Genomic DNA, 25218 nt, shown 5'->3' with positions numbered 1-25218 from the left:
GCCGAAGTCTCATGGGCCGAGTCCCATCATATACGATTCCTGATCCAGACTCTGTACGATGCACTACCAAGGGCATCCAGCCTGTTCCACTGGGGAATGGTGGAGTCACCAGTCTGCAACCTGTGCCTGAAGACGGGGAACGTGGACTAGATCCCCAGCTACTCTTCAAAGGGAGCTACCGCTGGCACCAAGACCAAGTCCTGAAGGCCATAGTGAACACATCAGCTGTGGAATTAGTCACTGCAGCCGCCTCCAAACACTGGAGAAAATTACCACTTTCATCTGGACTGGGGAGAAGAAACCACTCATCATGTTCTCAGACATACCTCATCAGAACCACATTAGAACATGATCAGAACCACATTAGAACCAGATCAGAACCCCCTCGTCTCTGGTAACAAGAACAAAAATACGTCCAGACTTTGATGTGAAGGAATGTTGTTGTTTTTTTTATCTCATTGTTTGTTTCTACACTAAACAACAAAGTACGTCAGCACATTAAAACAGTTCATGTAAAAATAAACGACTAAAAACTGCTTCAGTCCAACTAAAGCCTTTAAATCAAAGTCATCGTTTAACTTGATCAACCATCAAGTCTCAGCTGCCTCAGATCTGGATCCTGGACCACGTTCATCCTCTGGAGATTAGAAGACTTCCTCCTCCTCAGCCTCACAGCCGTAATCTGGAAGACACGTCCATCAACACAACCGTTAATACTTCAATTCATTAAATGCATCAACACATTAGCAATTACAACCAGCAGTATTTTCAGAATAAAAGCCCAAATTTACCTCCTACGAGCTGCAGAGCGCTGACACACTCCTCCTCCACTTCTTCTTCTTCCTCCTCCTCCTCCTCCTCCTCCTCCTCCTCCACCACCTCCTTCTCCACCTCCTCTGGAGGTGGAGCAGTTTCTGAGTCTGGTTCAGGATCTGGACTTGGTTCAGCTGCAGCTTCTGTTGCTATGGTGACGCTGTTCGCTTCCTGTGTCACATCAAGACATGTGAGACAGGTAGGACATGTGAGACAGGTAGGACATGAGAGACAGGTAGGACATGAGAGACAGGTAGGACATGTGGGCGTGAGGCTGATCACCTGAATAATGATTTTCTTCTTCTTTGGTGTGGAAGAAATGAGATGTCTGAACCTGAAATAAAAAAAGAAGAAACATCACATCTGCAGCAACAGATTATTGATCAAATCATTGATCGGCGATTCAGCAGCGGCTGGCCAATAGAGGGCGCTAGGGCGCCGCCCCACCACTCACATTACCTTGAATAAGACATAAAAATTTAAATAAAAATTAAATAATAAGATAAAAATATCTTGAAATATATGTATGTATATCTTTAGATGTGCGAGATAAATATTTTATAGTCAGTGATGAGTAAAGTTGCTTCGTTTATTGACGTTGTGATTGGTGACGTATTTCCACCCTGGGGGGCTAAAATCTTTGCCCATAGACTCTTGTTAAAAATTGTACATGCGCAGTAACTGCTCTTCAATACAAGAGAGAGGACGGCGCTGGGGGGCAGCTCTCCTGCTCTACCAGCTGCCACTGCAGAGTTAACTGATCAGAGATTTCAGATCACAGCTATTAATACCTCTTCCCCATGATGCTAGCATTAGCAGCTAGTTCTCGGTTAGCCTCGCTGGTTTTCCTGCGGCGGCGGCGGTTCAGTCGTTTGTGTTCAGCTTCGGGGGGGTCGGAGGATCTGCTGGGACTTCCTGTTCCTCGGTTCAGGTCTCTGAGGACGTCATAGTTGATCTTGCTGGAAATCCTCTTCTTCTCTAACATCTTCTCTATCGCCTCACCCGCTGACGACGCCTGGATATGCTCCCGCTTTTTATACTTCTTCTACAAAAGGTGAGAGGTCAGAGGTCAGAGACAGGCCAGAGGTCAGAGATCAGGGTTTTGTGATGCAGCTTTGAGCCTCACCTTTTCCTTGTAGGTGCCCTGTTCTTTCTCTTTGCTTATTCTCTCCTCTTTCTCTGTCAACACAAACATTAATGGACTCATCAGTATTAATTAATTCTCATGGGCCGACCGACTGTTTCATTGCGATGTAGAACGTCCAGACCTTTCTGCTCCTTCAGGTATTCAGCGTTCTGTTTCATCCAAAGCTCTGTCTTCACTAGAACCTCCGTATCGTTCAGGATGTACTGCAGCAGACAGGATGAGTCACACAACCTTTCACTGTAAAAGCCTTTATTTATAAACACGGCTGTTACGCCACTTCCTGATTTTATCAAATTAAAATATACGAACAGATCAGACGTCACTATGAACCGACCTTATCAATCTCCTGATCGTCAATACCGTCCAGATCCAGCTCCCCGGCCTCTGACAGGTCATCTGGGCAGACAGGTGAAAGGTCAGAGGTCAAAGTAAGCAGGACCCCCCCGGATGTTTGGCATCTACTCACCATCCTGTTTCTCATCCATCTCTTCTTCTTTGTCAAAGGGCTGAAACGCCTGTTGGAGGCCCAGGCTGGTGGCGCTTGGCAGGGTACCCAAGATGCCGGCCAGAGGGGGGGCCTGACGAAGTGCCCCCCCTCCATCCTCCTCTTGCCCCGCCTCTGGCTCATATAATCTGCCATCTGTCTTGTTGTCCCGCCCCTCCTCCTCCTGGATCACCTGGCAGAGGAAGTCCTGGGTCAGGTGCTCTGTGGCTGCTTGGAGCTCAGCGTCCTCGCCCTCCTTCTCCTCAGGTTCAGATGCTGAGGACAAGTCCTCCACGTCCTCCGAGTCTGAAAGGCAATTTACAAACTCTTGAAAGTTTCTCTTTGTACTTTTCTGAGTCAGTCGACGCAGGAGCATCACCAACCGATTTCTTTGGTGTAGGCTGCGTAGATTCCTCTCAGCTTCGGTCGGCTCTTCTCCAGCTCGGTTTCAATCTCGTCTTTGTAGCAGCTGATCTCTCCTGATGGGAATGTGACAAGGTTCAGTCCTTCAAAGTTTCCTCAGTGACTCAGAGCGCCAACACGTCTTTAGTCCGAAGTTAGTAACTCACCTTCTACTTCATCCAGTTTCCTGGCCAGCTCCTGCTCCAGCTGCACAATAAATGAAAGTCATTAACTGTTTTACAACCTGCTGCAACCAATCACAGACAAAGGGATCTACCTGCTATAACCAATCACAGACAAAGGGATCTACCTGCTACAACCAATCACAGACAAAGGGATCTACCTGCTGCAACCAATCACAGACAAAGGGATCTACCTGCTGCAACCAATCACAGACAAAGGGATCTACCTGCTGCAACCAATCACAGACAAAGGGATCTACCTGCTGCATCTTGACTTTGTGCTGTCCAGCAGTGAAGGACGGAGGATCACACTCTTGTTCCAGATCTACTTTCATGAACTCATCGATGGTCAGCTGACTGGTGGGCGTGTCCTCAAACTCTGTTAACCTGCAGGGAAGAAGACAGAACTGAAATCTACTGAGATCTATTGTAATGTATTGTAATCCACAGAGATCTACTGGGAAATAGCAGCATACTGAGATTAACAGGGCCCTACGGTGATCTACTGTAACCTACATCATCTTCTGGGATCTATTATCTGGTGTAATATGTGGTCTACTGTCTGGTGTAATCTATTGTAATCTACCGTGACCTAGTCCTGTGCTCACCTCTTCCTCAGAGTGGTCTGGCAGACCTTCACCACACTGATCACATCCTTCACTGAACGACGAAACTTATGCATCCGAGCAGCGACTAGGAGAGCTGAGGAGGAAGAGAATTACTTTTTACCCTTATCTGACGATTTCCTAGTTAACCGCTCAAGCTGCATCCCACAATGCATTGCAGTTACTCTACTCCTTGAAATGGTCTAATGAGCTAGCCATGTAGCAGCTAACAGCAACAATAACAACAATAAGAAGAAGAATATTCTAATAATATTATTAATAATATAATATTTGCATAGTACTTTTTAGGGTGATCCCAAAATTATCTGCAATGTTAAAGACAGACTCATGAAGTTAATAAAAACAAAACACACATTGTATTATAGTATACAGGTATAAACACAGACGTAGTATATCGGTGTATACAGAGACGTAGTATACAGGTGTATACACAGACGTAGTATATCGGTGTATACACAGACGTAGTATACAGGTGTATACACAGACGTAATATATCAGTCTATACACAGACGTAGTATACAGGTGTATACACAGACGTAGTATACAGGTGTATACACAGACGTAGTATACAGGTGTATACACAGACGTAGTATAAAGGTTTTTTACACAGACGTAGTATAAAGGTTTATACACAGATGTAGTATACAGGTGTATACACAGACGTAGTATACAGGTGTATACACAGACGTAGTATATCGGTGTATACAGAGACGTAGTATACAGGTGTATACACAGACGTAGTATACAGGTGTGTACACAGACGTAGTAAACACAGACGTAGTATACACGGACGTAGTATAAAGGTTTATACACAGACGTAGTATAGCGGTGTACACAGACGTAGTATACAGGTGTGTACACAGACGTAGTATACAGGTGTATACAGAGACGTAGTATACAGGTGTATACACAGACGTAGTATACAGGTGAATACACAGACGTAGTATACAGATGTATACACAGACGTAGTATACAGATGTATACACAGACATAGTATAAAGGTGAATACACAGACGTAGTATACAGGTGAATACACAGACGTAGTATACAGGTGAATACACAGACGTAGTATACAGGTGAATACACAGACGTAGTATACAGATGTATACACAGACGTGGTATACAGATGTATACACAGACGTAGTATACAGATGTATACACAGACGTAGTATAAAGGTGAATACACAGACGTAGTATACAGGTGTATACACAGACGTAGTATACAGGTGTGTACACAGACGTAGTATACAGGTGTATACACAGACGTAGTATACAGGTGAATACACAGACGTAGTATACAGATGTATACACAGACGTAGTATACAGGTGAATACACAGACGTAGTATACAGGTGAATACACAGACGTAGTATAACCCTATACAGACGTAGAACATGTTGTACCTGCTCCACAGAGTCCAGAGGGACGGCGTCCTGTGTGCATCCAGTCTCTCTTCATCCTCTGAACGAGACGAAGAGCCGTCATGGAAACCTCATGAGTCTTCACCCCAAAGTCCAACATGTGAGCAAAGCGAGGGATGTAGAGGCAAGGGTCTGAGGAGGAGGGGGGGGGGAGTTATCATAAATTATGTTGCTTCTTCTACTGCTTCTTTACATGAGCAGATTGGTACCAGGAGGTCTGATGGTTGATGATTATTGATCATTGGTTGATGATGAAGATGATGATGATGATGATGGCGGTCATGGTAGCTTGCCATCTTTAGCCCCTCCCCCCAGAGAGAGGTACACCACTACTCGGTTTAACACCGTGCTCGGTTAAGAGAGTAACTCACCGATGGCTGGAGCGTTGATGCAGAGCTCACGGGCCAACAGCAGGAAGGTCTTTCCCAGGATGTAAACATTCACCTGGACACATGAAATAACAGTGACTCCGGTGCTCAGAGAGTCTGTGAGGGCGGAGTGAGGGGAGTCGTACCTGCAGCAGGTCGCTCAGGTCCAGCAACATGTCTGAAACACAGCTGAGGAAAAGCAGGTCTGACCGTGAAAGATTCAAACAGAGACACTGTGACTGGCTAGGATACGTGGTGTCCCCTCAGTGCGACACACCAGGTAGAGACATGCAGCGATGACGTGCTCCGTCTTCCGTCCTCGGGTCAGGTGTTTGCTGACTACCAGCTTGAAGAAGTTGAAGGCCGTGTCCAGACAGTGTTGATTGAGCTGCAGCTGACTGCCCAGCTGCTGGATCTGACGCTTAGCTGGAGACAGACAGACTTCATTATAACAGCTAACCCTCTACAGGTTCCACAGGCGTATGGAAGCTGTTAGTGATGTCCTCACCGCTCTGTAAGGTCTGAGCTCTGGACTCTTTACCGGCGCTGGTGTGGAACCCAGAACCAAGAAGTGGAGCCTTAACTGGACCTGGAGACAGAGGCCGACACACAAGTAAATAAACCAAATGAAGTCAATCAGTCACTTTATGGTTTGATTAATGAAAGTTCCTTTAACTTCCAGCATAGTTTCAACATCCAGCTCTGATCAGACTCAATCAGACTCACCTGATGCTGTGCCCTCTGTTACCATGACAACCAGGTGATTAGCTCACCTGGCTGAAGAGGCGGAGCTTCTTCTCCACAAAAAGTGAAACGTAGTTCCAACTATTTCTGTTTCTGCAGTACCAACATGAAAACGGCTGTGTTCCTCATTGGGTGAGTTCAACACAACATCTCACCTGCACACGCAACACAAGTAAAACAACATCTCACCTGCACAGCTGACATCTTACTGCTTTGTTTTCTCAGACTAGTGTTTATCTGCTCCGAGTTCACTGAAAGAACAACAGCTGAAGACCCGCTGGAAGGTGAGCGGGTTGAACTGTGTGTGATTAGGTTCTAAACAGGTGTGTTGACAGCGTTTCTGTCCCAGCAGGTTTCGTTCAGTCCGAGTGTCGAGATCGTTACCTGTGGATCCATGTGGCTTCAGGACAGCCGCCTCGCTTCGAGGCCATTGGTAAGTTGCTCTTCCTCTTCCTCTTCATCATCTTCATCTTAAAAACAAACCGTTCGTCTGTCCTGACACAGATGGAAATGAAATCCATTCCATCAGCAAGCAGCTGGCCTCACGCTGTGGTTACACCATTAGCACATTCAAGATGGACGGCTTCACCACCTTCAGAGCCTCGTACTACTCCTGCTTCACCCACAACCAGGTAGCTCCACCTTCACATGGCGTGAGCCTCCTGATGGCAGATTTCAGGTGTGATAAGGTTGGTGTGTTGTCTCCTTCCAGAACGACGAGGTTTTTACCTTCAGGTTTAATGTGATCGTGAGTGACGGCGACGGCAGGTGGACCAGCAGGTCGGTTTCTGCCGTCTGTTCTGGTCTCATCTGGACTCACAGAGAGATCATCTGTGAGGAGGACTACATGGAGGTCAGAACACCCTCTGCCATCGACTACTGTGTGGGAAGTTTTAATCACATTGTTCTTCTCAGCCCGTTAATGCTGCGTGACCTGGAGCATGGGGACTCGGGTTTAATGTTGTGGTTTGAGATGTTGTGGTGTCAACAGGTGAACGTGGACAGAGAGGCTACATGTGGAGGTCAGGGAGGGGAGGGTCGACAGATGTGGCAGGAGGACTTCACTCAGGTAAACCTCAACATGGATCACTTTTAACTCCATCACAACTAGTCAGTAGTATTTAAATTCATCATTTGTTCCTCTGTTAAAAAAACAAAATTAACGTAGTGGTAGAATCACACCTACACTAATACTGTCAGTGGATCAGAGTCTCATCAAACTTTAAGAGTTGTGGAGTTTAAGGCTTTGACTTAAAATATTAGTATTAATAAGTGTCAATACCTCTATAGGTAGAACCGTTAGGAATGGACAGTTACCTTTAACGACCACTAAAATAAATCCCGCGTACATGGTGCTGAGGTTTGGTTTATGTTCAGACGCAGAAGACGGCCACTTTGAGTTGGCAGCTGATGTTCCTGCAGAGTGATGGGCAGGTAGTGCCCATGTCCATCAGTGAGGCCCAGAGGTGGGGCTACAGCCTGACCGTCTCCCCCCAGAGGGTGGTGCTTCGATCTCCAAACAAACAGCCTTATGCGGAGGTCATGATGGTGGGTGACATGAATGTAGTGGCTCCCGGTAGTTCAGTCAGTCTACCATAGATTCATGTGTTCACCTCGTCTCAAACCTTTGCTCCACCGTTATGGTTGTGGTCTGGACTCGACTTTAACTGTGAGTTGTTATGTTAGAGAATCGGACTTGTCTACTACAGAACGTTGCTTGTTGTCAGGTGGACGGCGTTCCTGTCAAGGTTGTCCGGGTTTCTCTTTTCTTCAAGCAGAAGCTGACGGTGATGATGGTTAACATGTCCATGGCCTGCACTCTCAGTAAGTTGTGCCACAAACACCTGAGCTGGAGGCTGTTTCCTGTCTGGACCTCAGGGTCGCTGCTGTTCTTCCTTTAGATCCGGGTTCTTTTGACGGAGCCCAGCTGCTCTGGGACATCCCTCAGGTCGTGACCTCTCTGGTTGAAGATGGGGCAGCATTGGAAAGTCGAAGCTTCAGGCTAGGGGTGGAGGGTGTCCTGCTGGATGAACCCACTGCTGCCTCCAGAGGATTCACTACGGTCCAACAAGGAGGATGGATCCAGATCAAGGTCCCTTTTGGGGCAGAAGGCGGCTACAGGAAGGTAATGCAATGCAATCCAATCCAAACTTCAGATGGAGACCAGTTTAAATAACTTTGATCTGAGGAATAGATGTGACGGAGATGAAGTCCAGTAGATCTGTTTGTTCTCTGCAGAGTCAGGTGGTGAACAACGTGTACCAGGAGGTGTATGTGATCTTTCTACTGTACGAACACATCTTCTCTCTCCTGTACGACGACGGCAGCAGCATCGACACCAGACACCGGATGCTCCGAGTCCTCGACACGCCACCAATGTGCCGCCAGCCTTTCAGTCTCAACCGTAGGTTTCAGGAGACCAGGATATGGATCTCAGTTATTACCTCAATGCGCCATTTTGGCATTTAGCTGCCAAAAGCTTTTAATCACTTCTACCAGTATATGTGAGACTAAACTATTAAACTATTACATTTCCTAGTGGCTTTTGTGCTGTCTGAACATCTTCATTGATAAAATGATGAATCGGCAAAGTATTGAACATAACTGGCATAAATTATATATAATGTAACACAGCCTTCATTCCTTCCCCAGAGACCATCGCTGACCAGCAGGTGTTCAGCGTCTACTTGGGAAATATTCCTGCTGATGTGATCTTGGAGGAAGTCTTGATCAACGGGAGGCGGATGCTGAAAAAAGAGACCCCAGACCAGGGCTTCAGCATCACTCCAGTTGTTCACATGAACGGCAGCCGAGGCTACGAGCTCCAGTTGCCCTTCGAAGACCCAGCTGTGGACTGGACGGTGAGAAATCACCCAGATCCTGTTTCTTTTGATAGTTTTAGCTACTGTGTGTGTTGTTCGTTGGTGTCGTTACCGCCAACAAAACACCCACGATAAGAATTTGCCATCTTGCACTAAATGTGATAAATGCAAGTTGATGACAGAGGCCTGTGGGACTTACTCGACCCAATCCTCACACCCGTAGAGCATCCGTGGCTAAATGAGTCTTATCAGTTTTATAGATCTGTTCAGATATCGTAAGGCTGATGTGGAACAAACCTGTCCCAAAACGATAATGGTTAAGGATAGCAACACAACAAAAGATGACGACATGTCCCCGACTTCAGGGGACAGGGTTAGGGTTACTTGTCTCCCGGTTAAAGCTGTCCCTGAAAATGTCCTCAATTTTAGTGTTTAATGAATGAGGGCAAACTACAGTAACAGTTATAACGGTAGTTGGTCGCGGTGCTGTTGACATCACAGACATAGCAGTTTAAATATGAATAAATATGTCAAAATAAAAAAAACGCAATGGTCCCTGTTTATTCATTTCATCTCGATAACATTTAATTCTTTTATCTTACCCTGTCAATATAATATACGGATTTCACTCCAGAAATCTGGTCATCTAAAAGAAATAAATTGATGACGCATTCAAGAAACGGAAAGATGGACCGTTATTGTCATTATGTTCTCATAATGACAATAACGGTGGACATTTAAATAACACTTATGAATGAAAAAAAAAACTTAAAGAAAAAGAATATGTACGGAGGAAATGTAAATACTGTAACAATGCACATAATAATAATGCACAAATGCACATCCCCAGCTGTTCTTGTATGTAGGTGTAGCTCTATTACTGTCCATGTTGACAGTAGCAGAGCCTTAATGGAATGTATCTGATGAAGCTCATCTCTCCAACAGTATCTGGGTGGAGGGGTGGTGCAGTACTTCATAGATACCAACTTCTCTTTAACCATTACGCCCCAGAGACAGTCTTACTACCACCACACATTCATCACTGCGAGAGTGTTCAACGCCTGTAAGTTCAGCCATCCTGCTGGAGGCTTAAACTGAGACCTGTGAACCATCAGAGTAGAGTTGTTCTAAAACATCGTTCTCCTGGGAAGTTCCTCCAGAGATCACTGCTCAGTGTCTGGACAGAGGAATCTCCTTCAGTGTGGTCAGACTGCCTCAGGCTCAGAATCTTTGGGAGGTGGGCATCGGCCATGAGGCTTTGACCTCAGAGCTGGCGGCTAACAGAGGATACCAGCTCCACAACGACAGCCTCAGAACCACCCTGGAAGTCCCGGTGTTCTCCGTTGGATACACCTACGAAGTAAGAGCCCACCACACTTGTTCTGCAGCTGGGCTGGTTTCTCAAACTGTGAACTACTTCCTTCAAGACATTTGGGGATTAGATGGAAATACTGTGAACTGAGTGACTTCAAGCTGATGTGACAAAGTTTAATTCACATAGTTTCTTCATCAAAACAAAATCTTATTTATATACAATTTCATAGATCAGACACAAACCAACAGCCTCTCTGTTTTTAACTTCTGTTTCCAGGAGATCAACCTGTCAAACTTCTATGCAACATTTAAGGTTCTGCTAAGAGACTCCAAGACGCTGGAGGTCCAGACGTCAACCTCCAAACGCTGCCTCTTCAGAACAGAGGACATGATCGGTAACCACCGCCTCAACCTCATTCAGCCAGTTACATTTGATCTGTGTAATCCTAAAAGGCCTCAATAAGCTGAATTCAAAGGTCCAAAACAGATAAATCACATAAACGTCAATGAAGAGCCATGACCAAAGCTCAGAAACTAAACTGACAACCTGGTCTCTGAGTCAGGACCAGCACTAACATTTATCCTCTATGGTTTTTAGTCTGTTCTGCCGATGGGACCGTGACTGTAGTGGCAACCCCGACTTCCACCTGGCCCAAGGTGCATCCTGACAGAACCAGTCTGCTGGACCGTACCTGTCGGCCCAAACAGACCAACGGAGTCAGAGTCCTCTTTGAGTTCCAGGTGGACTCCTGTGGGACAAAAGCCATGGTACAAGTTTGATCTTTGAAAAATTGACAGTTCCTCTTTAAGCAGACAAAGCGTGAGCTTCTCAAACAGAACATAAACACTTCTCAGGATACATTAAGGGTTGTCTAGCATGAAGAGAACCATGTGACCTTAATAAAACCAGAAAAAGACACAGAAAGGGTGAGGAGTTATGAGGTTCTGAGCTTGTCGTTAACTGAGAAGGTTTCACAGGTTGGAGAGTGGTACATTGTTTATGAGAATGAGATCCTACATGACCGGCTTCTCATCGCTGATGGACCAAACTACATCTCCAGAGAATCTCAGTTCAAGTGAGTAAATTGAAGAACCACGAGTGTCTGGGTAAATCCTGAACATGGAGGTGACTCTGAGTCTGATTCTCAAACAGAGTGACGATGAGGTGCTTCTATCCACTCAGTTCAGTCAACAGACTGTCCGTGGACAGTTTCTTCAGTTCAACCACTCCTGGTTTTGGTTCAGTTAAAGTATTCCAGAGCCATAAAGGTCAGAATTTAATGTTGGATACACCTACGAAGTGTTAATTTTGGGGCTGTCGCTTGGTTTCACTGATCAAGCTTTAAACACGTTTTTATTCACAGACTCCAACTGTTCCCACCACGGTTCTGAGGATGCCGTCAATGCTCCAAATGACCATATCCATCCATCGTCGGCTACAGTTCTGCCTCAGTCCGGTTTCAGGCCACAACCCAAACCTGGGCCCAGCCACTTCATCACGGTACCAGCAGGACACAACAGGCTAATCTCCTCAACCTCTCCAAACCTGAATCATCCTCCTGAAACTCAGACCCAACAAGTTATTCGGCCAGTTTCATCTCATATCACGTCACAAAATGTTTTCTCCAGCTCTCCTCCCAGATACGATCCGTTACCACAAGGCAGAGTACAACCTTACAACTTTAGTCAAAGCTTGGACTTGGCAATAAGAGGGGAAACTCCAGGAACTAGTGGAGAATACTCGGCCTTGGGCACCGATTCATTCCACAGGATTCCTGATGCTCCAGCTGTTGGACATTTAGGGAGCTCGAGTCAAACTTCAACACTTCACAGTAGTGGCATCTCGCCTTCAGGCCTGATCCGGGACCGCTCTACTTCTAGTCAACTTGGAGTCATGAACCAGAACCAGGACCTGCAGAGTCTCACAGCTGATCCTTCTCCCAGCATACCGGGCTGGAGCCAGCAACACCAGACCGACCAACATTTGAGCCTTTATCGGTCCTCGAGTAGTGGGGTGGAAGCCAGGGCCATGGAGCGTCCAATAAACCAGTACCACTCTGAGACAGAGTTTGTGAAAGACCAACTAATGTCCATTGCAGCCAGCGAAGTCCATCACAGTTTAGCCAGAACCAGGTCCCCCGAAAGGAGGAACGTTCAAAACATCAGAGTAAAACCTCCAAGAAACTTTGTCCCATCAGGACATCTGAGCAAGAACCCTGTGGTCCAATACACAAACTCACAAACATCAAATCCCTCCCATCGTGCAACTGGTAAACCACCGTCTGGGCCTCCAAAAAGCTTCTTGAGAGACGAGGTCCAAACCGGGTCCAACCAGGCGGGTCTGTACTGATCCACGTCTCTGATCCAGAACCAAACCATCAGGGGTCCTGAAAGGGTCCAGACTGGACAGGAATAATCTTAATGTCCGAAGAAACTTACGTGTTGACGATGGAGAATAAAATCTAGAAACTAACATGTTTGTTTACTGGAGTTTTTTCAATGATTAATATCTGTATAATAACGACATATAATCAGAGGACCTCTGGGCTGCCTTCATTGTCCTCTGAAGCAAACACAGTCAAGGCTTCAGAGGACAGTGAAGGCAGCCCAGAGGATTGTTGGCTGTCTCTGATGGACATCTACACCAGACGGAGCCTCAGCAGAGCTCACAACAGCATCTGGTTCTCAGCTGTTTGAGCTGTTGCCCTCTAGGAGGCGCTACAGATGCATCAGATCACAAACGGATTGAAAAACTTTTTTTTTTTTTTTTTTCTGAGAGCCATCGAAACCCTGAATTCTCACATGCAACAATGTGCATAATGTGAAACACAAGACTTGAAACCACATTGACTCTAACTGCTATCATGTCTTAACTATTATAAAAACCTGTTGACAATTTACCGTGGCTCCTACACTTTTTTCCACTGCTGCAAAAAAACAACATATACTTTATATTCTATTTTAAAATTTGATATATTTCAATATTGTTTTATTATCGTATTCTAACTCAGCTGTATATCTTGTAAATACTACCTTCTTGCACTATTTTGTAAATACTTGTGTTTTTTGGCACTGAAAAGGAGAAGCTTTCCAATCTCATTGTACATTGTAATGACAATAAAGGGCATTCGATTCTATTCTATTCTTTTCTTTTCTATTCTATTCTCCTTGGATGACACCAGTAACATGATGAGGTTTTACTTCATGACAATCACTCCCTCTGTTCAATAAAATTCAATTTAGACAGATGGTCCCTCCATCACACAAATGCATCAACTACAGCTCTGACCCTTGACCCCGGTCTGATCCTCGGACCTTGTCTCCCTGGAAACCAGAGGAAACGTGTCTCACCGTCAGCAGAGACAAACTGTCCCACAGCAGAAGAGACGCCCCCGCTTCCTTCCACAAACTGGACCTCGGAGACGATGATGTTGTCCTCCAGGACCGAACCACAGCTGGTGCACACAGCGCTGCCCCGGGCCTGGTCCACGTCGATGTCGGACCCCCCACAGGTCCTGCACACTCTGGAGCTCATGGTTCTGGGGCGGAGTCCTGGACCCGTCCAAAACTAAAAGCAAAATGACTGGGGGGTCATTAAGGACTCTTCGTCCGACCGGGTCTTGAACCCAGGACGATACCGTGGGCAGGAACCTGATAAACCGCGAGGCCACCGAACTCCTGGTGTCGCGTCGGGGAGTGAGCTCCTTTTATCCTTTTTATCCGAGGACAGGGTCTGGTTAGCGGGGGTAAGGAGACTCGTTATTCCTCCCTGGTCCTGATCATTTATTGAGCTGACGAGCCGATTCTCTGTGTTTTCATGGTTTGTTTTCTTCATGTGGCGCGAATAAATGACGTCACTGGACGCGGACATTGTTGAGAAATAATATATATATTAATTGTGTTTAAAAATATAAACAATGTTCAAACGCAACACAGATGTTTATGAATACAAACAACAACAAAACAAACATTATTATTATTATTACATAAGGCCTGTTTACGTCATCTCAGTTTAAGACGCCAACCCCACAGGACATCCTACATGGTTGAGACCGGCGCCCGGTGATGACGTCCACTGATCGGGCGGGTTATTTTAGCTGTTGTGAGGGAGCTCCAGAGAAATATTAATATATAATATAAACAAACAAATAACCTGACGGACGGACCGACGGACCGGGGTGGAGCCGGACCTGGAGCCGGACCTGGAGCCGGACCTGGAGAGACCTCAACGGGGATGAACCTCGATCACCTGGAGCTTAGCCCGGAGATCAGCGGCGCCCTGAGGAGAGGTATCACAGCACCAGACTCCGTTCACAAATATCACACTTTAAGGTTGCATCACTTTCCGTCACGTGTTAACGCAAATACGATGTGACAGATCACATGATCACACTGTTTATTCTTCAGTAGTAACATCGGCCAGATTTTATTAAAACCAGTCTAATCCTGTCCCTGTTCAACCCGCCAAGTTTGTTCACTGAGGATGAAGTGAATGGATGGATTCTCTATCCAGCTCCTTGTCTGTGCTGATCAGCTGATGGTTGTCATTACCATGGTAACCGATGGTGTCCTCCTCCTTCAGCTGATCTGAAGTCTGTCGGAGACGTGCTGTGTCTTTCTGTCCCAGACCTGCAGACACTCACCGGTCTGTCCCGGTCTGATGTCCAACATCTGCTCACCACCACAGCCAGGGCCTGCAGGAGACGTCCTCCAGTCACAGGTCAGAGACACATGTGTCCTGCAGTCACAGGTCAGAGATGGACATGCTGCGTCCTCTGGGACGTCCTAATCTGTGCTGGTGTCTTCAGTCCTCCAGCTGCAGCGTGGAGAGTGTCTCTGGTTGGAATCCAGGGACAGACTCAGTCTGGGATGTCCCATCCTGGACCAGCTGCTGAGGGGGGGTCTGCTGGTGGGGCGAGTCACAGAACTGTCTGGACAGAGTGGGACAGGGAAGACACAACTGGCCCTGCAGCTGTGTCTCAGTGTCCAATACCCTCCCCAGCATGGAGGACTGTCCTCAGGTTAGTGTCCACTGTCCATCCCAGGACTGTCCTCAGGTTAGTGTCCAGGTTAGGGTCTGATGTGTTCATGGGGGGACCTGGTCCTGGTCCTGGACCTGGTCCTGGTCCTGGTCCTCAGCAGAGGCTGCAGTCTGGTCCTGGACGGGGTCAGGTTACACTAGAGATGAATGAGTGATGTTTCTGGGTCCAGGGGCGCTCTACATCTGCACCGAGGACTCGTTTCCTGTCCGACGTCTCGATCAGCTGATCAGGTTTCAGTCCATCCTTCGCCCTGAGGTTCCTCCACATCTGATTGGACGCCTCAGCTTCAGCGACCGTGTTTACGTGGAACACGCTGCCGACCTGGTGAGTGTCCTGGTCTCTGATTGGCTGACTGAAGACCTGGAGAGTGTCCTGGTCTCTGATTGGCTGACAGAAGACCTGGAGAGTGTCTTGGTCTCTGATTGGCTGACTGACTGCTCTCTGTCTCCAGGACGCCCTCCAGGTGTGTCTGTCCCGCCGGGCCCCCCTCCTGCTGGCTCAGGGTCTGGTCCGGCTCCTGGTCGTGGACTCGGTTGCAGCTCTTTTCAGGTCTGAGTTCCAGGCTGATGATTGGCTGGAGAGGAACAAACAGCTGCTCACATTCTCCTCCACATTGCACCACCTGAGCCAGGAGTTCTCCACACCTGTCCTCATCATCAACCAGGTACCCCCCCCCCCAATAGAGTTCTAACCCTTGTGGACTGGGCCGTCCTCTCTGGGTACTGGTCTCTGATGATCTGTGTCTGGTTCATTTATTGAAGGTCACTGATGTTTTCAACGATTCAAACAGTTTGAGGTAAAAACTCTTTATTTCCGTTTCTTGACTAGTTTGATGTCAGTGGGAAATAAACCACTTAATGATTAATTAAAGGATAATTAATCTATTTTTATTTACCATGAGCTTGTCTCCCTGTCCCTCTGGTGTCCAACCAGTCCTTCGTCCTCCACTGTGTCCCCCGCTCTGGGTTTGGCGTGGGCCAATCAGGTAATGGTTCGACTGATGATGCACCGTCTCCAGGCGACTGTTGCCCGTGGCGACCAGACCAGTGTCCTCCGAAGGTTGGAGGTGGTGTTTGCTCCTCACCTTCCCCGGGACGGACAAGATGCTGCTGTCTGGACGGAGGGCGTCCGAGGAGTCCTGGACTCTGAATGAACTTTATTAACACTGATTAAATGTTCACAATAAACTTTATTAACACTGATTAAATGTTCATATAAAAAGAAGTAAGAGGAATCGCTGTGGAGGGTCACGTAGTAAATGCAACTTCTGCTTGAACCTCTGAAACAGAAGCGTAACGTTGTGTAACGAGAATCCCCATGTCGTCCATCCAGTGAGTGGTGCATGATTGGACGGGACTGGGAGACACTTACACCTAACTGAGAAACCCAGCGTATACACAAAAGAAAAACTGAATCTGAACGGAGACTTGTTGTGTCCACGTGAACACAGAGGGTTTGTCTTTATCAAGTGAAGCTTCTCAAACAAAGATTAAGATAAAAGAAATAAGTGGAACCACTGTGGAGGGGAACGTAGTAAATGCAACTTGTGCTTGGACAACTCTGAAACATGTAACTAACGGTGCGTTACCTAGCGGTTAGCATTAGCATTAACATGAAATAACATGAGACATAAATCCCCTAAATAAGGATTGACTTAACGTAACTGCAGTCACGTTTTATTCTAACGCATAACTCATTTTGTAGTAGTGTCTGAAACCTTCATGATCAAATTCTATGCCCTAAACAGGGCACTCAAAATGTCCCATCATGCATCACGGGGAGTAGAGTTAGGTAGGTCAATGATCTCGGACATATTTCGGTATATATCTACATGTTCACTATGAACTTTATAGACACTAATTATATATTAATTACTTCTGTCAACAGGAAACAGACCACAACGTGTTTCAGAATAAAAGCATGGTTTTGAATTATTATCGTTATGAAAGAAAACGAAGACGCGAAGTTTAGTGTGAAAAGCTGCCCGGATGTGGTCATGTTTCCGGTGTCGTTTGTGCGCGAGCTTGACGGTGATGCGCAGCGCGTGAAGGTTTGAAGAAAAGAGACGTGATCAGAAACCGGAGCTGAAAATAATATCAATAGTACTAATAATATTAATAATAATAATAATAAGAAGAAGAAGAAGTCAGAGCGGGTCCAGAGAAGAAGCCGAAGGTCAGTCTGGTCGATAGTTTACTGCTCAGCGTCACATAACGGTAACTGATCGAGCATTAATTCAGGTTCTTATTCTTTTGGTCGATACATGACGTCACAGCTGATCGATACATGACGTCACGGACTACAGCTGATCGGTACAGGAACAACCCTCCAATTTAAAAGCGTGATTAGAAAACAAAAACAGATGGCGTCGAGGGCGTGGCCGATGACGTAACGTGGTCGTTGATTAAGATAAGATCAGATCAGATCAGATAGTACTTTATTGATCCCATTGGGGAAATTAAATGTTACAGCAGCACAACAGTGACCAGAAAGAAATGAAAGAATTAAAGAAATTAAAAAGACAACAGCATTAAACATTAAACAGGACAACAGGCAGCAAGCAACAACAAGTACACAAAGTGACAGTGTAAGTGTGCTACATATGTGCTCAGTGAGGTCAGAGCTGTCCAGTCCCACCCCCAGCAGATTTCTTCCCCACTTTATTGAGTCTGTCTATGGAGGATCTGGAAGACAAGGTGGTGGTTTAGATGCTGTAATTATTGAAGCCAGTTAGAAAGAAGGAATCCAGGCACTGACGATGTCCTACCGAGGTCTCTAATGTCTCTAATGAGCTCTGACGATGTCCTACCGAGGTCTCTAATGTCTCTAATGAGCTCTGTACTGGGCCATGCTGCAACAATAGAACCGCTTTAGTTGCTCTAGTACGGTGGTTCTCAACCGGGGGCTGTAGCAGAGCCCCGAGCAGCTGGACTATAGACCAGTTTCTACCTCAGTAAGAAGCTGCGCCTGCAGCCTGGCAGGTGTCAACGAGAGTATTTTACTACTTTACCCCAAACAACCAAACAAACAGGACGAGCTTCTTCGACCATCAGTCAGTGCACAGAGCAGCGATCTGATGTAAACACCGGTATTAACTGAATAACCTTCATCTGTATCTGTAAACTACACCACACCTCTGTTTAACGGAGATCTGACGTAAAATAACAGATATCTGACGTAAAATAACGGAGAGAACGTGACCTCAAAAAATATAAAACGTCCTGGTCTCAGTCCACCACACATCCGAGCAGAGACACAACTCATCAACCCTTCAGGGAATATTTCTTGCCTTCACTCTGAGTCCAAACCATCAGCAACAGGTTCATAATCCACCGATGTTTTTCCCGTTTACGTCTCGTTCCTCGCGCTCAGCGCGTTTCAAACATTTACATTGTACGAAAAAAGAAGTTTTATCGGGCTTTAGCTTCAGGTGTCCTGATAGAAGCCGACAGGAGGAGCATCTCTGGACCTGGTACCGAGTCCAGACCACAGGTCCAGACCCGGGTCCAGAACACAGGTCCAGGTCCAGACCACAGGTCCAGACCACAGGTCCAGACAGGCTGTGACTGACTCACCGTGTCGGAACCGTGAAGCGTCCGTGTCCCGGTGGAAGAAGACCAGGACCAGGACTAAAGGACTGAGCCGGCCCACCAGAAACAGGGCAGCTGCACTGGACCACCTTTGGGGGGGCCCTGCTTGCAAAAGGTTGAGAACCCCTGGTCTAGTAAATGAAGAGCTCAGAGTGTGTTTGCCAACATACGCCACAACAAAAAGAACTGTTTTTTGTGTTTTCCACCAAGTTAAAGCTTAAAGCTCAGGTCCAGGATACAGATATAGTGAATCAGGTCTGATCGGATCAACGCAGCAATAATCGGCCTCCAGGCCTGATTCTGATCTCGAGACGCTGTCATCTTGTTCTGTTTTTGTCCAGCAGAAGACACCATGTCTCCGTCTTTCCCCGGCGTCCTCCTGGTCTTCCTGCTAATCCCGGCCTCCTCGGGGTCCATCGAGCCGTCCGTGGAGGACCTGGCCAACAGGAACGCTGACTTTGCTGCGCGACTGTACCGAGCCGTCGCCAGCCGCACTGATGAAAATGTCTTTGTGTCTCCGTTCTGTCTGTCCACCGGACTCCTGTCCTTGCTGAGCGCTACCAGCGGTCCAACCCGGGACCAGCTCCTGCAGGGCCTCACACTGACGGGACTGGATCCTCAGAACATCCCAGGTAGGAGTCTGGTCGTGGGTCTGGGGATTGGTTCAGGCGTCTGGTTCTGAGCCGGTCCTGTTCTGTCCACAGATCTTTTTCTGACACTGAGGAACGGGGTCCTCCCTGAGACCGGAGCCACGAGCCTGCGGCAGGGCGTGGCCATCCTCCCCTCCCAGATTCTCCAGGTGTTCCCGTCCTACCTGGACCTGGTCCAGACTAAGTTCGGGGGGACTGTTCAGAGTCTGCCCTATTCTGCACCACATGAGGCCATCGACAGCATCAACCTCTGGGTCCAGGAGCAGACCGGAGACCAGGTCCAGGAGTTGGTGTCCAACCTGGACCCTCAAACTCAGCTACTACTCGCCACCGCCGCCTCCTACCAGAGTTTGTATCACTCCTCAGTGGGCGGGGTTACCCGACAGGCCAGAAGGGTTCTGCGTGGACCTGGTGTGTTGTGTTGTGTATCAGTGTGTAAATAAAGTTTGTCCATGTGTTTCAGCCCGGTTCAGTCCACCCTTCAACTCGTCGTCCACTCAGGACGAGCGTTTCTACGTGGACAGATACCACGTCGTCATGGTTCCCATGATGTTCAGGGCCGATAAGTACTTCCTGGCGTACGACCGCTCTGTAAAGGCCGGCGTGTTGAAGCTGCCGATGGTGGACGGGGCGGCCATGTTGGCGGTGCTGCCTGATGAAGGCGTGGACGTCACCGCCGTGGAGGAGGAAGTGACGGCCGAGAAAATCCAGACCTGGATCCGACAGCTGAAGAAGACGTGAGACACTTGTCTTTTTATTATTCTTATTGTTCCATCCTTCCATTATTGACGCTCTGCTGCTTGTCAGTAAATTACATCGAACCAAAGGAACCACATTGGAGCGATTTAACAACACGGACGTTGCTTAAGGAAACGGTCAAACACTGATTTGTCATGTAAAATGTTCAGCAACCAAGTTTTCTGAGTCCTGGTTTTTGTCTCGTCGGTTTGACTTTGATCAATAAAACAACAAATAAACGTGAACACCTTCTGTGTTTTATTTTGTAAACAGGAAGTTGGAGGTGCAGCTTCCTCGTCTCCTGCTGGAGCGTTCTTACTCTCTGAAGGACGTCCTGAAGACTCTGGACATCACTCAGGTGTTTGAGGATGACGCTGACATCAGCAACATGGGCGGAGCTAAAGGATCTAAACTCAACCAGGTGAGTCAAGTACAGACACCATTATATGAGTCCCCCAGCAACAAGGTCTGAACAAAGGTTCCTACCTGAAGACACCTGTTATCTTTAATTTTAGTCTCCACATCAACACAGTCTTGTGGTTTACACCTCCCCATCAGGACGTTACCAGGACGTTACCAATCTTGTCCCCTCGTCCCCTCATCCTCTTGTTTTTTTGTCTTGTCCCGTTAGCTCCAATTAGCTCCCTTTAGCTCCTGTAAGCACCTCTTAGCTCCTGTTAGCACCCCTTAGCTCCTGTTTGCTCCCATTAGCTCCCGTTGGCTCCCTTTAGCACCTATTAGCTCCTGTTAGCACCCTTTAGCTTCCTTTAGCTCCTGTTAGCATCCGTTAGCTCCTGTTAGCACCCTTTAGTTCCCATTAGCTCCTGTTACCACTCACTCAGTGCGTTTACATGCAGAGCTTAATGGAGCTTTGCTCTAAACTCTACTTTCTGACTACAGTCCTTTCCTTTACAGTCCCAGTTTATTTGCATTGATTTGAAGTTTAATATACTGTAAATAATATCCAACAAATCTTTTGTGGCCTTTGCGCTGGCATCATATGCAACATTAATTAATACAATTAATATGCAGAGACTGACAACTGTGATGCGGCTCCATTAGCCAAAAAGTATCTGATAACAACATTACGATCACCACCACTGACGAGCGATCTCCTCCCTGGAGAAACAAGAATCTGAATTTAAGCTCTATTTGTCGGACTTACATTTCTCTCACATAATGCAAAGCTCTATGCTGGTGCAGCAGCCTGGCATCCGGCCTCGTATGGATGGAGTGAGGCTGCATCTGACAGCTCAGTGTGACGTAGGCTGCGGCCGACGGCCTTTATTGGAGGCAAGCTTCTATCAGAGGGAGGCTTTTATTTCTTCATCTTCCTCTCGTGCTGCTGTCCTGCGCTGTAGCGTTTCACTCCCGTCAGTCAGAGCATTTTCCCAGCATGCACTGCAGTCCATCTCTGGCCCATGAATCTATTATAATACATCCATGCTCCGGGGCTCGAGAGACCCAGGTCCGACAGTCGGCTTCATTCCCCCCAGTCTTCACAGAATCGAAACAGTTTCTGATTACATCGTTTTCTTCTTCTTCTTCTTCTTCTCCTTTTTTTTGTGACCTGGCTTGTATTTAGGGCCGGCCTTTATTTGTTCGTGGAAACAATTGAATACCGACTGTTATTTGAGGAAATACGGTACGCTATTATAAAATAACTTCAAATGAAATCTTTAATCAATGATAAGTGATAAGTGAAACTGAAGCCTTGTTGGAATGGTGACATGTCTGAATAGTAGCATGTATATCATGGTGCCCTGAGGTTCGTCATTCATCACTGCACTTTATACCTGGAGTTGAGTGTCTGTATTTTGTTCTATAAAGCTGTCTTAGGAGTAGACTACTCCCCAAATACTTATGTGGTTACATCTCAAAAACCCAAAACAGTTACTGTACATGTGACCAAATCTCATTCTGAATCTGGTAAACATCGTTTTAAGTTCTCTGCACCTGCTACTTGGAACTTCCTGCAGAAAACTTTAAAGTTAAAGGAACTAATCACCCATGGATCTTTAAAACCTGTGTGAAGAAATAAATTCTTAGTCATGTTGATTTTTATCTTCCATGTATTGTATTTGTGTTGTGTGAGTTTCTGTCTGTTTTTAATTGTCAGAACTTTTCTGTCCTGGCTTGGAAAAGAGGTCTTTGTAACTCAATGGGATCGACCGGGTTAAATAAAGGCTAAAAAAGTAATTATTTATTCAGTTTATCTTCTTGTGTCCAGGTTTATCATAAATCTGTCGTCTCTGTGGACGAGACCAGCGACCCCATCACCTCAGGAGACGTTGTGTTCTCCACCCCCCCCCCTCGCCTCACCTTCAACAGACCCTTCATCTTCATCATCTACCGGCAGAACCCGACCAGCCTGATGTTCATGGGCCGAGTCACCGACCCCACCCAGAAATAGATGAGTTCACCTGCTTCCCATGTCCCCCTGAGGATGAACTGAGAGGACGTCCTCTAACGCTACCATCAGGTCAACACATGTCCAACAGTTAGCTACTGATGTGTGTTACGTAATAATCTTTTAAACCTGCTAGCATGAGGTTAGGGTTTATTTAACATGGCGCCCCCTGCTGGTGGGTTGGTTTTATCACTGAGTTAACAGGTCACATCCCATCACGTGACTTGACAACAAAAGCTGTTGTGTTTAGAGCTAATTAGCATGTTAGCATGACAACCACTATGATGTCGTATGTACTGACTATTCAATCAGTTGCCTCTGAATAAACGTGTTATGTTAAAAATGTTGTGATGTTATTCAGCCCCGAACATAAGTACATGATAAATAAAACGATGCAATGTCAATTCATACAACTAATTCCTAACCCTAACCCTAATATAATATAATATGATATAATATAATATAATATAATATAATATAATATAATATAATGTAGGGCTGATGCCTCCCAGTGAGAAGGTCTGGGTTTGAGTCCAGCTCGGGTCTTTCTGGGGGGAGTTTGCATGTTCTCCCTGTGTTCCCATGGGTTTTCTCCGGGTTCTCCAGTTTCCTCCCACCTCCAAAGACATGCTGGTTAGGCTGATTGGTGGCTGTTTGTCTCTGTTTGTCCCTGTGTTAGTCCTGCGATAGGCTGGAGACCTGTCCAGGGTGGACCCCCCCTCTCGCCTGATGCCAGCTGGGATAGAGTCCAGACCCCCCCACGACCTTAGTGAGGGTTAAGTAGTATGGAAGATGAGATGAGATGGTATCATATAAGATCTACACTGATCATGGTCCATTTATACTAGAGACAGAAAACTATGTTGTTTGGTGTAAAGATCGCAGCCTGGAGGAGATAGATGGAATAAAACAAATGATGGACCAGAACCAGTGAAGAGACAGACACAGTTAACAAACATCCAGTAGAAGGACATGAAGTCAAAGACCAGAGCAGACTCCTCAGATAAGGACAATTATTGCAAAGAAATGCACTTTTTTTTAAATGTAATTAGCAATTGTATTGATCTGTTTATTTCTTCACTTGACATTTGTTTTGGAGTATTTGTGGATTTTATTGCAATGAATTACTCTGATCACTGTTATTTTCGTTCTGTTGTGTAGCTCTCAGGTTTCCATCCACTGCTGCTCTGGAAAATTTGAGTTTTTCTCTAAATTCATCCATTTACTTTATACATTTTGGTGTGAATGATTGTGTTTATTGTTGTTGGGTTGTCCAGTTGTTTTGTATTATTTGTGACTGTTGATATGGAGACGTAACTTTTCGGATGTGGGATATGTGACGTGACTGGAGGAGCTGTACAGAGGTTAAACTGATTCATGATGTTCTCTTTGTTGTGGTGTGTCACCCACCTGCTCCTTACTCTGAGTTTTTAGCTGAATTCTCAGATTTTCTCTGTGATTTAGTGCTTAGAACAGATAAAGTCATTATAGTAGGTGACTTTAACATCCATGTTGATGTTGGCAGTGACAGTCTTAGCTCTTCATTTATGTCATTATTAGACTCAATTGGCTTTTCTCAGAATGTAAATGGTTCAACTCACTGTTTCAATCACACCTTAGATCTTGTACTAACTTATGGCCTAGAAACTGAAGGTCTAACCGTATATTCTCACAACCCTCTATTGTCCCATCATTCTCTTTAACATTTGAATTTACTATAAGTAATTACACAGAAATTGTAAAGACATTTCGTTATGGTAGACACTTATCTGATGATGCTGTGACTAGATATAAGGAATTAATACCTTCAGTATTTACCTCAGTGCCTTATGTCAGTGATGTGGATGTCAGCAACCACAATCTAACTCCATCACAAATAGATTATTTTGTTGACAGCACGACAGCATCGCTTAGTACAACTTTAAATCTAGTTGCTCCTCTAAAAAAGAAGGTGGTAAATGGAAGGAGGGAAGCTCCATGGTATAATTCACAGTTGTGTAGTTCAAAGCTGGAAAGAATTTGTCATTCCACTAGTTCTGAAGAAGCTCACATAGCCTGGAAAGATAGTTTAACAACTTATAAAAAAACTCTCCATAAGATTAGAACAGCACATTATTCTTCATTAATAGAAGAAAACAAGAACAAGCCCAGATTTCTTTTCAGCTGTAGCCAGGCTGACAAAGAGTCACAGCTCTGTTGAGCATCTATTCCTTCAGACCTCAGCAGTAATGACTTCATGAGCTTCTTCTCTGATAAAATTGTTGCATTAGAGATAAAATTCATAGCATCCTTCCATCTGTCAAAGATGTAAGTACAGTGGCATTAGAAACCTCTGTAGGACCGAGTCAGTATTTGGATTCTTTCTCCCTAATTGATCTTCCTGAGCTCACTTCAGTTATTACAGCATCTAAACCATCAACTTGTCTTCTAGACTCCATCCCAACTAAGCTGCTCCAGGAGGTTTAT

The 25218-nt window shown here is 46.0% G+C and overlaps 4 protein-coding genes across 6 annotated transcripts; 3 read left to right on the top strand and 1 right to left on the bottom strand.

Annotated features, from left to right (window-relative positions):
* Positions 1-428: 428 nt before the first annotated feature.
* Positions 429-14178, bottom strand: LOC124999308 (transcription factor IIIB 90 kDa subunit-like). Its single transcript, XM_047574158.1, has 18 exons — positions 13674-14178; positions 5951-6031; positions 5695-5868; positions 5589-5620; positions 5446-5518; positions 5057-5206; positions 3637-3730; positions 3289-3415; positions 3014-3053; positions 2828-2923; positions 2427-2750; positions 2295-2356; positions 2082-2163; positions 1940-1992; positions 1605-1858; positions 1096-1147; positions 792-984; positions 429-682 (listed from the first exon to the last, which is right to left on the bottom strand). The coding sequence occupies exons 1-18, from the start codon at positions 13855-13857 to the stop codon at positions 645-647; spliced, it is 2109 nt and encodes a 702-aa protein (XP_047430114.1). The 5' UTR covers positions 13858-14178; the 3' UTR covers positions 429-644.
* LOC124999307 lies at positions 5918-12795 on the top strand. 3 transcript variants are annotated; one of them, XM_047574156.1, is made up of 18 exons: positions 5918-6055; positions 6125-6318; positions 6412-6470; positions 6539-6619; positions 6691-6818; positions 6899-7255; positions 7564-7734; positions 7914-8010; positions 8088-8311; positions 8425-8590; positions 8839-9047; positions 9954-10071; positions 10160-10368; positions 10600-10717; positions 10921-11090; positions 11301-11398; positions 11476-11591; positions 11687-12795. In XM_047574156.1, the coding sequence occupies exons 2-18, from the start codon at positions 6293-6295 to the stop codon at positions 12670-12672; spliced, it is 3333 nt and encodes a 1110-aa protein (XP_047430112.1). In that variant the 5' UTR covers positions 5918-6055; positions 6125-6292; the 3' UTR covers positions 12673-12795. The 3 variants fall into 3 exon arrangements, with proteins under 3 accessions (XP_047430112.1, XP_047430113.1, XP_047430111.1); XM_047574157.1 differs by having other exon boundaries at positions 5952-6318; positions 6899-7039; positions 7178-7255; XM_047574155.1 differs by having other exon boundaries at positions 5952-6318.
* Positions 14179-14323: 145 nt separating the features above from the next.
* xrcc3 (X-ray repair complementing defective repair in Chinese hamster cells 3) lies at positions 14324-16592 on the top strand. Its single transcript, XM_047574164.1, has 7 exons — positions 14324-14611; positions 14905-15042; positions 15131-15343; positions 15534-15688; positions 15816-16028; positions 16126-16160; positions 16298-16592. Exons 1-7 carry the CDS (start codon positions 14557-14559, stop codon positions 16515-16517), a joined length of 1029 nt encoding a protein of 342 aa, XP_047430120.1. The 5' UTR covers positions 14324-14556; the 3' UTR covers positions 16518-16592.
* A 767-nt stretch (positions 16593-17359) lies between these two features.
* Positions 17360-23095, top strand: LOC124999311 (protein Z-dependent protease inhibitor-like). Its single transcript, XM_047574161.1, has 6 exons — positions 17360-17539; positions 19299-19586; positions 19659-19952; positions 20068-20341; positions 20616-20763; positions 22573-23095. Exons 2-6 carry the CDS (start codon positions 19307-19309, stop codon positions 22753-22755), a joined length of 1179 nt encoding a protein of 392 aa, XP_047430117.1. The 5' UTR covers positions 17360-17539; positions 19299-19306; the 3' UTR covers positions 22756-23095.
* Positions 23096-25218: the final 2123 nt, after the last annotated feature.

The sequence above is a fragment of the Mugil cephalus genome, chromosome 21 (assembly GCF_022458985.1).
Source record: "Mugil cephalus isolate CIBA_MC_2020 chromosome 21, CIBA_Mcephalus_1.1, whole genome shotgun sequence".
Lineage (NCBI taxonomy): Eukaryota > Metazoa > Chordata > Actinopteri > Mugiliformes > Mugilidae > Mugil > Mugil cephalus.
The sequence above is the reverse complement of the archived record's forward strand: the minus strand, read 5'-3'. Positions and strand labels throughout refer to the sequence as shown.

What these genes read in the sequence shown, in the direction of transcription:
- xrcc3 (XM_047574164.1), top strand. Translation starts at nt 14,557, where the DNA reads ATGAACCTCGATCACCTGGAGCTTAGCCCGGAGATCAGCGGCGCCCTG. An exon ending in GAGACGTCCTCCAGTCACAG is followed by an intron (nt 15,043 to 15,130) that starts GTCAGAGACACA and finishes TGGTGTCTTCAG; the next exon opens with TCCTCCAGCTGCAGCGTGGA. An exon ending in AACGATTCAAACAGTTTGAG is followed by an intron (nt 16,161 to 16,297) that starts GTAAAAACTCTT and finishes GTGTCCAACCAG; the next exon opens with TCCTTCGTCCTCCACTGTGT.
- LOC124999308 (XM_047574158.1), bottom strand. Translation starts at nt 13,857, where the DNA reads ATGAGCTCCAGAGTGTGCAGGACCTGTGGGGGGTCCGACATCGACGTG. An exon ending in CAGACCACTCTGAGGAAGAG is followed by an intron (nt 3,416 to 3,636) that starts GTGAGCACAGGA and finishes TCTTCCCTGCAG; the next exon opens with GTTAACAGAGTTTGAGGACA. An exon ending in GATGGATGAGAAACAGGATG is followed by an intron (nt 2,357 to 2,426) that starts GTGAGTAGATGC and finishes CTGTCTGCCCAG; the next exon opens with ATGACCTGTCAGAGGCCGGG.
- LOC124999311 (XM_047574161.1), top strand. Translation starts at nt 19,307, where the DNA reads ATGTCTCCGTCTTTCCCCGGCGTCCTCCTGGTCTTCCTGCTAATCCCG. An exon ending in GGATCCTCAGAACATCCCAG is followed by an intron (nt 19,587 to 19,658) that starts GTAGGAGTCTGG and finishes TTCTGTCCACAG; the next exon opens with ATCTTTTTCTGACACTGAGG. An exon ending in ATCCGACAGCTGAAGAAGAC is followed by an intron (nt 20,342 to 20,615) that starts GTGAGACACTTG and finishes TTTTGTAAACAG; the next exon opens with GAAGTTGGAGGTGCAGCTTC.
- LOC124999307 (XM_047574156.1), top strand. Translation starts at nt 6,293, where the DNA reads ATGAAAACGGCTGTGTTCCTCATTGG. An exon ending in CCAGCCTTTCAGTCTCAACC is followed by an intron (nt 8,591 to 8,838) that starts GTAGGTTTCAGG and finishes TTCCTTCCCCAG; the next exon opens with AGACCATCGCTGACCAGCAG. An exon ending in CCTGTGGGACAAAAGCCATG is followed by an intron (nt 11,091 to 11,300) that starts GTACAAGTTTGA and finishes AAGGTTTCACAG; the next exon opens with GTTGGAGAGTGGTACATTGT.